The sequence below is a fragment of the Geotrypetes seraphini genome, chromosome 2 (genome assembly GCF_902459505.1).
Source record: "Geotrypetes seraphini chromosome 2, aGeoSer1.1, whole genome shotgun sequence".
In the NCBI taxonomy this organism is placed as follows: Eukaryota; Metazoa; Chordata; class Amphibia; order Gymnophiona; family Dermophiidae; genus Geotrypetes; species Geotrypetes seraphini.
This window is the reverse complement of record NC_047085.1, coordinates 8,484,597-8,499,916: the sequence shown is the minus strand read 5'-3', so window position 1 is coordinate 8,499,916 and position 15,320 is coordinate 8,484,597. Positions and strand designations below refer to the sequence as shown.

General features: G+C 44.3%; 1 protein-coding gene across 1 annotated transcript in view; it reads left to right on the top strand.

Annotated features, from left to right (window-relative positions):
• The window catches only part of PLEC (plectin), a 523,889-nt gene that overhangs the window by 181,759 nt on the left and 326,810 nt on the right, over window positions 1-15,320 (top strand). The window contains 2 exon segments of the mRNA XM_033935291.1: window positions 2,081-2,200; window positions 13,936-14,031. Of these exon segments, the coding sequence (XP_033791182.1) occupies window positions 2,081-2,200; window positions 13,936-14,031 (216 nt within the window).

Sequence of the window (15,320 nt, the reverse complement as noted above, 5' to 3'; positions counted from 1 at the left end):
ATCTCAGTCCTGATTGAGGGATCTCTGGATCATAGCTCCACTCATAGTACCCTACTCATAGTAATGGGTTGCAGTTCTGGTTCTGGGTTTTAGCCCTACTCGTAGTTGTAATTCCTAATGTGGAGTCTCAATCTTGCTTGAGAGATACTCCGATTGTTTAAATCTTAGCTTCATTGATAAAGTGGTTGTTTTTTTTAATTTCTTGCCACTGGTTAAGGGACCCTAGTTCTCGAGGTCATAGCTGCATTGACAGTTTTGTGGTTGTGATGAAAGAAATTGAAATGTTTTTGTTGATGGGTCAGGACCCTTGTATGAAGACCTGTCTTCTTAAACCCAGAAGATATTATACTTCACAGTGACAGTCGAATGTGATAATACTGTAGACTCTCAGTTAACCAGCACCCATGGGGATTGGTAGATGCTGGATAAATGTAGTTTCCAGTTGCTTGAGAGTTTATATTCGAGGGCCCCCCCCCCCCCCAAGACTACTGTCACTGCTGTCCTCCCATTCCAAACTCCCCCCCTCCAATCCAAATCCCCCTTTCCCGAGTAGAGAGTTGCGCGGGGACAGAAATTCCATCCATCCCCGCCAGGATCCTCTCCGCCCCCACCCATCCCTGCAAGGAATTACCTCCATCCCCGCCCGTCCCCATAAAAAGCAGCAATTACTTCTGACAGGATCATCAATTCCACAGTTTCTTTTGCTGTTTTCCTTGTGGAATCTCTTTGGTGGAACCCTTTTTTTGTTTTCTGTTCCGGTAATTAACTTATAAACCTCCTCTTTTACTAAGGCTGACATGTTCATTATATTATATGGATGAACCCTGCTTCCAAAGCCTTCCATCCCTGTGGGAGTCCCGTGGGCCAAAGGGGGGTCCCCGTGGGAGTCCCGTGGGGTAAGGAGGGATTCCCGTGGGACCCCCGCGGGACCCGCGGGATTCCCGCGATCCCCGTTCCCGTGCAGACCTCTATTCCCAAGACAACTGATGCTGCTATCCTCCACTCAAACCCTTCCCCCCCCCCGAGGCCTTCAGCGCTCTCTCCTCCCTTCATGCCCAAGTTAATCGGCACTGCTGCCCACCTCCTCCACCCACTGACTATCACTGTGCTTACCGTACCCATGCCAATGTTAAAAAAGCCTGACACTGATATTCTGCGCTGGACCACTGCGGGGCCTTCAGCATCTGCACGTGCTCAAGGCCTTCCAACTCCCATCCTCTTTGATCTCGGGGGGTGGCCATGGGTAGGGGGTGGACTTGCAGTGGCGGACAGCAGTGCTGGTGGCCTTGGGGGAGGGATTGGAGTGGATGGTAGCAGCGAAGGTGGTTTTGAGGGGGGGGAGATTTTTTTTTTTTTTGCTGGTTGCTTAAGTTCCGGTTAACAGAGAGTCTACTGTATGATCTTATGTACAATAACTTGTGCTTTCTTTGTGAATGGATTTTGCCATTCCTGATTTTATTATTTCGGCATGTCATTGTGGTTCTCTTCGATTCCAAATCAACTTGGCTCATCATAGCACGTCTCCTTTCCTACTGTGTTCTGGGTCCCGAGAAATGTCCTTACAAAGCAAAACTGAATTAAGGATAGGTGAATCCGTACAAGCGAGGAAGCACGGGAATATGTCAAGCACTCCACAACACATTCCTGTAGGCATGTCATTCTGCTGGCATGCAGTCAACCAGTTTAGATGAGAGGCTTTGCACCTTGCCTGAGCCTAATCTATTGACAGAGTAGCAATTGTAAGAATTGGTGGTCTCTGGTAATCATGGGTTGGGGGCTAGGGGCAAATTGTTATGGAGTGATTTTTGGTTGTGGACGGTGAAAGGGATTTGTGCTTAGGATGGAGCCAGTGGTTCCGATGATAGGTAAAGGGAAATGTTTGGGTATTTGTCATGTAATTACGTTGGGGCATTTGAGTATGATGGTGGATGGAATAGTTGGTTACGTTTGGTGTGGTGTGTGACTGGGGTGGTAGGTTGTGATGGTGGATGGAGTGCGATGGAAGGTTGAGGTGGTTGGGATGGGGCTTTGGCTTTTTTGTTCAGACCGTGGACTATACACCATGCTTCTGTCCACTTAGGAACTGGAACTCAGATGGCATGAGTATTACGAACACGTCACGCTGCTACTTCAGTGGATCCGCCGCCATACCGTAATGTTTGAAGAGAGGAAGTTTCCATCCAGCTATGAAGAGATTGAGGTGAGCTGATACCTAGTCATCCCACCCCCAATCTGGGTCTCTTTTTCCTTCTGAGGACCCTGGGCTAGTCACTTAATCCCCCCCCATCGCCCCAGGTACATTAGACAGATTGTGAGCCCACCGGGACAGAAGGGAAAAAATGCTTGAGGACCTGAATCAATTCATGTAAGCCATTCTGAGCTCCCCTGGTTGAGCAGTATTTATTCTTTATATAGCAATCCCCCTGGGATGTCCATGATCAATTGTGGCACATTTTTCCTAAATAATTTCAGCAGTGGCACCAAGTTAGTCAAAGATAGAGAAAGGGCTTTGGTCAGTGTTTTCATCACCATAGCACTCTGCTCTTTCCGTTAGACGTTATCCCTGCTCTGCCACCTTGCTGTTTCTGGGAATATTTGCCTAATGTGTCACAGAATGCTTAGTGTTAAAATAATGCAGCTCATCCCCTCCTATTCCTTCCTGTTGCTTTTTCTCTGATATAGTTTATGAAGGGTGGTATAACAAACCGCTTTGGTTTAACAATCTTGTTAATAATTGCGGTATATCAAATAAAGTAGCTGTAACATATATGAATAAATTTTACGATAATTATTATAAATAAATTAACTCTATTCTCCCCATAAATACTCCATTCTCTATCCCTGTGAATATACTCTAAACACTGTTGGCCTGACATTCGGCGGGGAAGTTAACCATGTTGGCCAGAGTTTAAAACAAATGCTAAGTCTTATCTGGATATTCGATATTGAATATCTGACTACAACAGGCAACGTCTGGAGGTTTTCAAGGGTGATGATGCAGAGGAACTGAAAAATTTTTTAGTGAATCTGGAAGATGTACTAAACCAAATTGACAAGTTAAAAAGTGATAAATCACCTGGACCGGATGGTATACATCCCAGGGTACTGAAAGAACTCAAACATTAAATTGCTGACCTGCTGTTAGTGATCTGAAACCTGTTACTAAAACTGTCTGTAGTCCCTGAAGATTGGAGGGTGGCCAATGTTACGTCGATTTTTCAAAAAAAGTTCCAAGAAGATCCGGGAAATTAAAGACAGGTAAGTCTGACTTCAGTGACGGGCAAAATAGTGGAAATAATTATAAGAAATAAAATTGTGGAACACATAGACAAACCTGATTTAATGAGACAGAGTCAGCATGGGTTCAGCCAAGGGAGATCTTGCCTCACCAATTTGCTAGACTTCTTTGAAGGTGTGAATAAACATGTGGATAAAGGTGAACCAGTTGATGGAGTGTATCTAGATTTTCAGAAAGCTTTTGACAAGTTACTCATGAGAGGCTCATGAGAAAATAAAAGTACCATGGGATAGGTGAAAAGTTAATTTGTGGAATAAGAATTGGTTTTCGGATAGAAAACAGGTTAGGATTTAATGGTCATTTTTCTCAATGGAAGAGAGTAAACAGTGGAGTGCCGCAGGAGTCTGTACTGGGACCAGTGCTATTTAACTTATTTATAAATAAATTGGATCGACGAGTGAGGTGATTAAATTTGCAGATGACACTAAACTGTTCAAAGTTGTTAAAACGCATGCGAATTGTGAAGAATTGCAGGCGGACCTTAGGAAATTGGAAGACTGGGCGTCCAAATGGCAGATGAAATTTAATGTGGACAAATGCAAAGTGATGCATATTGGGAAGAATAACCTGAATCACAGTTACCGGATGCTAGGGTCCACCTTAGGGGTCAGCGCCCAAGAAAAGGATCTGGGTGTCATTGCAGACAATATGCTAAAACCTTCCTTCCAATGTGCGGCAGCGGCTAAAAAAGCAAACAGTATACTAGGAATGATTAAAAAAGGGATGGTTAACAAGACTAAGAATGTTATAAAGCCCCTGTATCGCTCCATGGTGCGACCTCACCTGGAGCATTGCGTTCAATTCTGGTCTCCTTATCTCAAGAAAGATATAGTGGCGCTAGAAAAGGTTCAAAGAAGAGCGAACAAGATGGTAAAGGGGATGGAACTCCTCTCGTATGAGGAAAGACTAAAACGGTTAGGGCTCTTCAGCTTGGAAAAGAGATGGCTGAGGGGAGATAGGATTGAAGTCTGCAAAATCCTGAGTGGAGTAGAACGGGTACAAGTGGATCGATTTTTCACTCCGTCAAAAATTACAAAGACTAGGGGACACTCGATGAAGTTACAGGGAAATACTTTTAAAACCAATAGGAGGAAATATTTTTTCAATCAGAGTAGTTAAGCTCTGGAAAGCATTGCCAAAGAATGTGGTAAGAGCGAATAGCGTAGCTGGTTTTAAGAAAGGTTTGGACAAGTTCCTGGAGGAAAAGTCCATAGTCTGTTATTGAGAAAGACATGGGGAAAGCCACTGCTTGCCCTGGATCAGTAGCATGGAATGTTGCTACTTTTGGGGATTCTAGAATCTTGTTACTCTCTGGGATTCAGGAATCTTGCTATTCTTTGAGATTCTGTATGGAATGTTGCTACTATGTGGGGTTTTGCCAGGTACTAGTGACCTAGATTGGCCACTGTGAGGACGGAGTACTGGTTAGATGGACCATTGGCCTGGCCCGGCCCAGTAAGGCTAGGTTCCTAGTACCTGGCCAAAACCCAATAAGTAGCAACATTCCATTCTAGCGATCCATGGCAAGCAATGGCTTCCCCCATGTCTATCTCAGTAACAGACTGAGATGGACAACCTGGACATACAGATGGATAAACTGGACATACTGGCCTCACTTGTGTATGCTGGACACTACAGACATTTTTAACATATATTTTCCCATAGCCAGGCCCAGCCTGTACCTTGCTGTCTGTGAAGACATGTATCCTTTGAAATGCTAATCTTTGTGCTGCAAAGTTCCTGTCTCCATTCCCTGCTGGGAGGATACTTCTCCAAGGTTCTGCTGAGCTTTATCAGTGCTGTATGACTTCACATATGCCAGGCACCCTGGAAAGCCATAAAACATTTATAACAAGCAACATTCCCTGCAGGATGACAGGGGAGTAAGAGATGTAGGAGCCTGATACCAAGACAGAACTCTTACCCAGGCTGGCCTGTCTCTGAAGCAAGTTATGGAAACCCAGCACAGCTGGGGTGCTGGAGGTCACCCTTGCCAATTTTCTGCATAAGACTATCTACAAGGACGCCATCCTGAAGATGCACAGAATTGTAAAACCACAAATTAGCATCTGCAAAGTGATAAGGATCTCAGAGCTGGAGGAAGAAAGTTCATGAAGAATTTTCTGTTTCTGCTCAGGCCCCCCTCCTGGGGGGGGGGGGGGAAATGAGAGAGGCATGGACTGGGGGGTGGTATAGTTAGGTATACATTTTTGTACCAATAGGGAAGTACATGACCAGAGTTCAGGGATGTGCTTTTTGAAACAAAGGAAGAATTTATCTATATAACAATCCATGCATCACTTGGGTATGCCAGCAGGGACATTCTAGCCCCCTGCTCGGCATGTGGGTGTAAGTTCTACTCTCCATTGCATATTCTGAACTGACAATATATTTCTTCTGCTATGCCTTTGCTGCTGAAATTTTGTAAGTCTTTATACTAACAATAAAAAATATTGTCTGTTTTTGGAAAATACAATGCCGTCTCTTAGTCATTCCAATGAGGTAAAATAAGCAGCATTTACTTCAAGACTATGGACTTTTCCTCCAGGAAATTGTCCAAACCTTTCTTAAGACCAAAAGTACAAGCTGTGAAATCTAGCATGGGCGAGCACGGCAGCAGAGCTTTCAAAGCTGCATCATAAACTAACTTTTTAATCCCGTCATTAGAATATATAAAAGTCATCTTACCTGCAGGGTTTCCAACTCCTTCCCCGACTAAGCTGTGAGAAACTGACATCAATGCTGAGTTTTCAACATCTTTTAAAATTGTATCCGCTTAGCTCGTCAACATAACTGACCAGGAAGAGCATTCCAAATCTTCACCCCTGCAGTTGAGAGCATCTTTGCTCCTACGTTAGCATAATGTATGTTCACTGACAAGAACCTACCTCTGACCTTAATCTCCTCCCTGGTTGATATAATTCCAGCAATTGCTGAAATTATAGTGGAGCACGATGAATAATAGATAATACCTTAAACTGTACTCTTTGCAATACTGGCAACCAATGCAAACTCTTCAGAATCGGAGTTATAGGATCTGATCTTGCAGCACCTGTGATTAATCTGATATCCCTAAATACAGGTCATAAAATCATCTAATCTCAACAATATCATTCCCCGCACAACAGTTCTGAAATCAAAGGGGGATAACGTTGGCTTCCAACGAAACCGAAGACAAAGTTGTGCAAAACCTGATTGAATAGTTTTTAGCCCTTGAGCACTTGTGCTTAATTTTGAATCCAAACTTACCCCTCGGCTTTTCATTCATTGCTTCCAAATGTTCTCGCCAACCTCACATGAGACAAACATTGCTCCCATTAAGATGTAATCCATGCACTGTCCTCTAGAGCTGTAGGAGAGGAGGGACAGGGGGGGGGGGGGGCGGGAATATGATAGGTATCAATATAGAACCAAATCTTTTCCAGAGAAGAGAAAATGGTAAAACTAGAGGGCATAATTTGAGGTTCCAAGGAGGAAGACTTGGGAGCAATGTTAAGAAATTTGTCTTCACGGAGAGGGTGGCAGATGCCTGGAATGTCCTCCCGAGGGAAGTGGTGGAGAGGAAAACGGTGATGGGATAAACAATGAAGATCTCTAATTAGAAAACGAAGGATGTAAATTAAAGAGCTAAGGCCGGTACTAGGCAGACTTCCATGGCCCGTGTCCCATATGTGGTGATTTGGTGTAGGATTGGGCTGGGGAGGACATCAATGGGCACTCCACTAACTTGGAACATGGCCTGCAAACGGGATGGTTGTATAGGCTGGAGGGATCTTAGATGGCAACTACAGCAGTTGGAACCTGGGACAATACCAGACTTTACAGTCTACGGCCCAGAAATATCAAAGAAGAGTATAACTAATTGGCAGACTGGATGGACCGTTCATTTTCTAGGCTACTATGTTCGAGTCCTGGTGGTTAGTTCAGTTTTGGCTAGGCGGGTTTGGTTGCTACACAAGTGCTGAGCGTAGGCCGAGAAATGGGTTGTCCCACGGGGGCTACGGCCCCACCAACCCAGTACCAGCAGTTAGAGAGCTTGTGGCAGGGCTTGGTTGGCCCACTGCCCCTTGTGCCGGCAGTCGAAGTAGTTTGTTTCCTTATTACTGTGGTGAGAGCAGAATTTGAATACTCCTTTTGCATACTAATGTAATGTAATGTAATTTATTTCTTATATACCGCTCCATCCGTTAGGTTCTAAGCGGTTTACAGAAAATATACATTAAGATTAGAAATAAGAAAGGTACTTGGAAAATTCCCTTACTGTCCCGAAGGCTCACAATCTAACTAAAGTACCTGGAGGGTAATAGAGAAGTGAAAAGTAGAGTTAGAGGAAAAATAAAAATAAAATAAACATTTTAACAAGACAGCATTGATCTAAATACTTTGGAAGGTAGAAGAGAGGAGAGAAAGGAATAGAAGCAGAAGGGGGAACTAAGTAGAAACATAGAAAGATGACGGCTGAAAAGGGCTATAGCCCATCAAGTCTGCCCACTCTAATGACCCCACCCCATTAAGTCTGAGTGCCAGTGACCTAGTTCCTTAACTCGACCCTCGTAGGGATCCCACATGGTTGTCCCATTTATTCTTAAAGTCAAGCACGCTGGTGGCCTTTATCACCTGCACTGGAAGCTTGTTCCAGTGATCTACTACCCTTTCTGTGAAAGTAGTCCTACTCTGCGGATCTGGAGGTACAGGTTTGGGTTTCCGTTCCATTCGGATTGGCTCCCTGTGACCCTGGGCCAGTCCCTTAACCCTCTGTTGACCCGGATATCACAGTTAGATTTTGAGGCTGCCGGGACAGAAAGGGAAAATGCTTAAGAGTGAATCTCTTCACGAAAAGGCAGTTAATAACCAAACCCCCCCTCCCCCCTAAAACTAAAAATGAGGTTGGTTAATTTACACCCTTAAGTAATGTTTAATAGCTATATTTTTCTATATACATTTGTTGCCTATAGGGCTGTTGGAGCTTTTTCTTGAAGTCTCTTTCTGGCCAGTTTAAAACTTCCAGCTCAGGTTTAGCTAGGCAGAGTCTGCTATATGCTCTGCTTCCTGGAAAATCACAATTTTGGTCTTTTCTACAATTCTTAGGTCGTTAGCAGCTTTATAATAATAATAATAATAACTTTATTTTTGTATACCGCAATACCACAAAACATTTCACAGCAGTTTACAGGAGAAGAGACTGTACATATACAGCGAAGATACAGAGAGTTGGTTAACAAGTGTATAATATAATCAGTAGCAATTACAAAATAATCCAATAATCCTGAAAGCCTTTTGGGCTAGAAGAAGTCTTTGGCTTTCCTCCTGCTCTCACTCTCATCCTCTTTTGGCCCTCTCCTTCAGTTTTCCTCACTTCCTCTCTCCATCTGTCTGATGAGGGAGATGACTCCACCCTTTGCACTTTCTTCCTGTTGCTCCCGCCCCAGATGGATCTGGGACTTCAGGCCATGCAGTTAGTGCGTGTCTTTCAAATTGCATTCCCTGAGGTTCATCCAACCCCTCCCAAACCATGCTGAACCCCAGTGTCCTTTTTATCCCTGCAGGGAACAGCAAAGGCGTTGCTCAGCTTCTCGTGTGTGAATGGTTCCATTCATGTGGTAGCCCCGCCTGGGAGCTCTGGCAGCAGATGAAAGTTCCTGGCAGTGGGGAAGTGCCCCCTGGGCGGGGCTGCATTACACTGATGGGTGTACTTCATTTGTGCCACTGCTTTGCAAGTCTCTCCATGCACATGTTGCTTGGTGAGCTATGTCTAACCTTTCTATAGAAGCTTCCATCCACTCGCCAAGTCTTCTGAATGATGAGTTCCATAGTGGCATAGTAATGGGGGGAGGGGACCACCCTAGGTGTTGTCTTGGTGGGGGCGCCAGCACCTTTTAGGTCCCCCATGCCATACTCGTGCCTTCCCTCCCCCCACCCTCCACACCTCTTTAAATCTTTGCCAGCTTGATTAACTTATGTGGTCTGCTGCTCATGCTAACCTGACTCACCCCTGAAATCACTTCCTGGTCATGGGGGTCATGGATCCTGGTGATGGAGTTAGTCACAACAACATAAGAATATCCTTACTGGCTCAGACCAATGGTTCATCAAGCCCAGAAGCCCATTCTCATAGTGGCCAATCCAGGTCACTATTACCTGGCCAAAACCCAAGGAGTAGTAATATTCCATGCTACTGATCCAGGGCAAGCAGTGGCTTCCTCCGTGTCTTTCTCAATAACAGACTATGGACTTTTCCTCCAGGAACTTGTCCAAACCTTCCTTAAAACCAGCTACGCTATCCGTTCTTACCACATCCTCTGGCAATGTGTTCCAGGGCTTAACTATTCTGTGAGTGACAAAATATTTCCTCCTCTTGGTTTTAAAAGTATTTCCCTGTAACTTCATCGAGTGTCCCCTAGTCTTTGTAATTTTTGACGGAGTGAAAAATCGATCCACTTGTACCCGTTCTACTCCACTCGGGATTTTGTAGTCTTCAATCCTATCTCCCCTCAGCCATCTCTTTTCCAAGCTGAAGAGCCCTAAATGTTTTACTCTTTCCTCATACGAGAGGAGTTCATCCCCTTTACCATCTTGGTCGCTCTTCTTTGAACCTTTTCTAGCGCTACTATATTTTTCTTGAGATAAGGAGACCAGAATTGAACGCAATACTCCAGATGAGGTCGCACCATGGAGCGATATAGGGGCATTATGACATTCTTAGTCTTGTTAACCATCCCTTTTTTAATAATTCCTAGCATCCTATTAGCTTTTTTGGCCACCGCCACACATTGGGCGGAAGGTTTCATTGTATTGTCTACGATGATACCCAGATCTTTTTCTTGGGCGCTAATCCCCAAGGATGTACCAAGGCATCCAGTAACTGTGATTCAGGCTATTTTTCCCAATGTGCATCACTTTGCATTTGTCCACGTTAAATTTCATCTGCCATTTGGACGCCCAGTCTTTGAATTTTCTAACTGGTAATAGTTGCCAGGCTCATGAAAATATCCACATTTCTGCCAAAGACTTTTGCTGTTTATAATTAAATGTCTCCATTTGTGTCTTTAGGTGAGTGATGCTGTTTGGTTAGAAAGCATACTTCTAGCATACATACCTGTCTTCATGGCAGGACTGTATCAAGGGAAAGGTGATGGGATTTGACATACAATCAAAGCAGTTTACGTATTATATACAGGTACTTATTTTGTACCTGGGCATTGAAGGGTTAAGTGGCTTGCCCAGAGTTGCAGGGAGCTGCAGTGGGAATTGAACCCAGTCCTCCTGATTTGTAGAACACTGCAGTAACCATTAGGCTACTCCTCCATGCTACCAACCATATATATCGAATATAAACCAATCTGAACATAAACTGAAGTAATCTCCCTCCCCCTTAAAAAAAGGAGGAAAAATTGTTGACTCAAATATAAATCTCCAAAGGTAAAGAGAACACAAAAAAAGAAACAAGTAAAAATAAGCAACCAGACCTTATGTTTCCCAAGGCATCACTTTTAATCAAATAATTATTGCCCTTTTTAAGATAAACAATTCTCTGATGGTCATTTGGTCAAGTGACTTGTGCTGTGCAAAGAGCTTAAAGTGCGGGTATTAACTATGAGGCGTACATGAACATTGCCTGATATAATTTATGTGCAATGGCTTATGGAAGCAGAGCCCCTGACGAAAAATGTGAAACGGTTGGGCAGCCGTCGGGCGAGTATGAGAAGTGCTTTCTGTTTTTGGACACTTTATGCACTTTATTGGTTGAATTTTTTGCACAGCGCAAGTCACTTGACCAAATGACCATCAGAGAATTGTTTATCTTAAAAAGGGCAATAATTATTTGATTAAAAGTGATGCCTTGGGAAACATAAGGTCTGGTTGCTTATTTTTACTTGTTTCTTTTTTTGTGTTCTCTACCTTTGGAGATTTCTGTTTTTTTGGACAATTTTTGTTCTCTTCATTTTTTGTTGATTTGACTCAAATATAAACCTAGATTAGAAATTGGGATATGTGAGGCCATCTGTCAGGCATCACGACATTATTCTGAACTCATACAGTGTGCTGCCGCAGTCCAGGAATCTCTAAGCAGACATAGAGTATCCAGAAAGTTAAACCTTAGCACAGAAAGACACACAGGAAACCCTTCTAATTTTCTGAAATATACTTTATTGAATAAATATAGTACATCTAGTCACAGCTGGTAGAGTTTTGAATATTGTAGCTGGAGGTGAAGATTTGAAGAACAGAAGATTTGTGACAGAGGTGAGAGAATAGTTAGACAGTAAGGTATTCCAAGTTCCGGAGATGAAATGCTAAATTATTCATGTGTGTGGTTGGATAGTTTTACGTAAAAAGACTGATCTTTGTTCGGGGACTACAACCAGGTGTGTTTGAGATGGAAGCATAAGTGTGACCAACTCTGAGACAAAGGGTTCTCAGGAAGTACCCATAAGGCTAGAGGAAAGACGAGCAAAGACCAGTAGGGACAGAGCTTGGCGACAGGTAGCAGAGAGACCCGTCAGAGCAAAGGATGTAGAGGTGACCAAGAAGTACAGCAATGAGACAAAGGAATCAAGCTTCGATGAGAGAAAAAGGGAGGACGACCACTAGAAACAAAACTTATACGGGTAAGTGGGAGTGGCTGCAGTATGTTTGGGACTACATTACACAGAATGCTTTGCTCACACATCAAAGCAGGAAATGACTTCAGTTCTATGAAGTGAGCGAGTTATGTCATAAACTAGCATGAAGCTGCCGGGGGCAGAACAGCCCTAAAAAAAATCCCATAGATAATCCAGGATAAAGCATGATGCATTGTATGTATTCAGTGAGTACTGTTTAATCAAGTAGACTACATTTAAATAACTTTCAGGTACGGTGTGTCCCAAACAAACCCCCTCCTTTACTAACGCGTAGTGCAGGTTTTAGCGCCAGCAGCGGCGGTAACTGCTCCGACGCTTATAGAATTCCTGTGAGCGTTGGAACTGCCGCTACCGGTGCGAAAACCTGCACTACGCATTAGGAAAGGAGGGGCAAAGTATGCGTTTAAAAAATACATATACAGTACCCACCCGATATTCGGGGGGGGGGGTTCTATTCCATGAACCCCTGCAAAATTTTGATAACCGCGAATACGGTTTTTCGCCTGTCAAAAGGCAGGAGAGGGCAGCTGGAGCGCTGGCAAGTGAAGAAAATCGCTCGCGGTCTGCTCCGACCGCCAGGAGCTGCTTTGACACGCAGCTCCCGACTGGTGTAGCCCAACTTTAGTACAGGAAGAGGCGGTCGGAGAATACCGCGAATTAGTGAGTCCGTGAACCGCGAATTCGCAGGGGAACACTGTATACATAACTCTAAAAAAAAAAAAAACTTACAAACTTTAATCCCCTTCTAGTACCAATAAATTAATATCTGAAAAAATGGACAGCAGACAATGGAAAGAGAATTAGTAGAAGACAGACAAAAAGCAGAAAGAGAAGCTGAGACCAAGATGATGGAAAAACAAAATGTCCAGACTACGAGGTAGAACAAATCGTTTTATTTTGACTTTATTAAGTGGAATATGTTAGCTTTGGGACATGTGCATCACAATGATTAAGTCGTGGAAATGGCAATTGAGGACTTGGACGCCGGCCGACCAGGGCGAGGCGCAGCAGTCAGGACCAAAAGGTGATCAGACAGTCTGAAATCAATAGTCCACTTCATACAGTGGAGCAAGACTCTCCGGACATCCAACTTGCGTAAGGTCTGGTCTTTGCGCTCTGAACCTGTCCAAAATGGCCGCCACTAGTGAATTCATGCCAAAAAAGGCAAAAATAAATGAAACCTAGCGTATGGAATCCGGAAGGGATGTAACAGAATGGCAGTTTTTATATACATAATTTGGTCTCTCTTTAATTTATGTGTAAAGATATGCGCAGGGCCAGTTCTAGACATGCTGGGGCCCAGGGCAGAAATTAAGGAGGGGGGGCCTCTCTTCTACCTGCCCGTGTCCCAGTTTCCCCACCCACCTTTAAATGACTTCTTCACACACAAAACAGACATCAGACCTTCACCAAATACAAAACAACGGATCATAAATTAAAAATAGAAATATGAATGCTGAAACCTTGGATGCAGACTGAATGGACCGTTTAGGTCATTCTCTGCTGTCATCCACCTCTCAAGCCTCGTCTCCTGACCCCCTTATTTTCCCCTGAAATATTATTCTCGCACGTATTTGAAGCTCTCTGTTGTCTGTTTTGTCGTTCTTCTCTTCTCCTGGCGATTAAAGAAATGAGAAATTCAGATCTTGGGTGTAGAAGAAACCCTGGGAGGACTTTTAGAGGGTTTACTAAACAGTAGCGATCTGCCTTTGTTTTCAAGCCAAATGGAAAGGTTGGTTTCATTTTGTTTAGGGTTTTTAGTATGTGTTTGTGCAAAACACAAAGGAAAGAAACCACAACAAAAAGTGAACAATTCTAAACAGCCTTTCCCCCAGAACGAAACAAAACGCGGGCAGCGGGCGCCCCGCTACTGAAGCGCTGGGTCTGCCCCGCCAGCGGCAGGATGGCGCAGGAGCACAGGAGGCTCCTGGGATCTGTCAGCTCCCCCAAGACGTCCTGTTAAGCGCGCAAGGTCTGCTGCCACTAACGTCATCCTTCTCCCTCTTTCCCCAGATCTTATGGCGTCAGTTTCTGAAATTCAAAGAAACAGAACTTCCAGCCAAGGAGGCGGACAAGAACCGATCCAAAGTGATCTATCAGTCCCTGGAGGTGAGTTTCGTTTCCTATTGCTTGTCTCACCTCTGACCTTTGAATTCTTTCTTTAAAATCCCCAAACTGACTGGACCTCCTCCCCGCTGCTTGCAAGAGCTCTTTAATCTCAGGTTCACCCCTCACTCCCCCCCCCCTCCGTGCGTATCACAGGTTTTACCCCTCACCCCTCTCCTCCTCTGTGCTTCTGCGCATGCCCACCTTCCCTTCCCCTGTACCTTTTTAAGTTTCCAGGTGAGAGCAACAGCACAAACTTGCTGCCTGTGTGGTGTCGGCTATCCCTCTGATGTCACTTCCTTGGCGCAGGGCCTGGAAGTGATGTCAGAGAGTGGATAATTAAAGAGGTATGAGGGAAGGGGTGCACGCATGCGTGAGGGGGGGGGTGGAGAGGAAGTTGAGGTGCCTGCGCCCTTTACAAAGACCGCACCCAGGGCGGACCGCACCCCTCTTACTACACCAGTGACTATTACAATTTATCGCTTATATAGCGTTGAAAGGCAAACACAGCGCTGTATATTTTGACATTTAATAGATGGTCCCTGCTCGGAAGAGCTTACAATCTAATTTGGACAGACACGACATGAACCTAAGGTGAGAGGAGTTAGGAGTCAAAAGCACTCTCAAAGAGGTGGGCTGACATTTATAGACGGTCCCTGCTCGGAAGAGCTTATAATATAATTTGGATAGACAGACACGACATATAGGGTTGGGGATGCAGAACCCAAGGTGAGAGGAGTTAGTTACATTTTCCATCCCTTCTTTCCAGATTTACCTGCAATTGTGTGGCTTTAATATGACGCTCCTCCTCCTCCTTTTCTTCCTATATCCCAAAGTATGCACTCACTTGGCAAAAATAACCCTGGGTTGTGTTGAGCCACTGAACTTCTTAAATATTTAATCAGAACGAGCCTCAGACCCACAGGTATCATAAGGACATTTTTTAAACTATGCTTCTATTCCCATTGTAAGAGAGGCGATGTGTGCATTTGCCCCCTTGGAATCTGTATTTGTTTAAATAGTGGTTTTCTGAAATGGCTATTTACACCTTTATGAAATCTACGTGTGCACTGCATGTGTTATTCTGATCTTGATGATTCTGATGTGTCCAGTCCTGATCTGCAAATTTCACCCCCACACCCAGGGGATGATTCTCAAAGGTTGGCGGTAAAATCCGACGGGCCTTAGGTCCCTCCCTAGAGCATCTGGGCAGACGGGATGGACTGTACAGGTCCTTGTCTTCTGTTATCTATTATGTTACTACGTTTGGATCCACCGATATCTGAATTAGA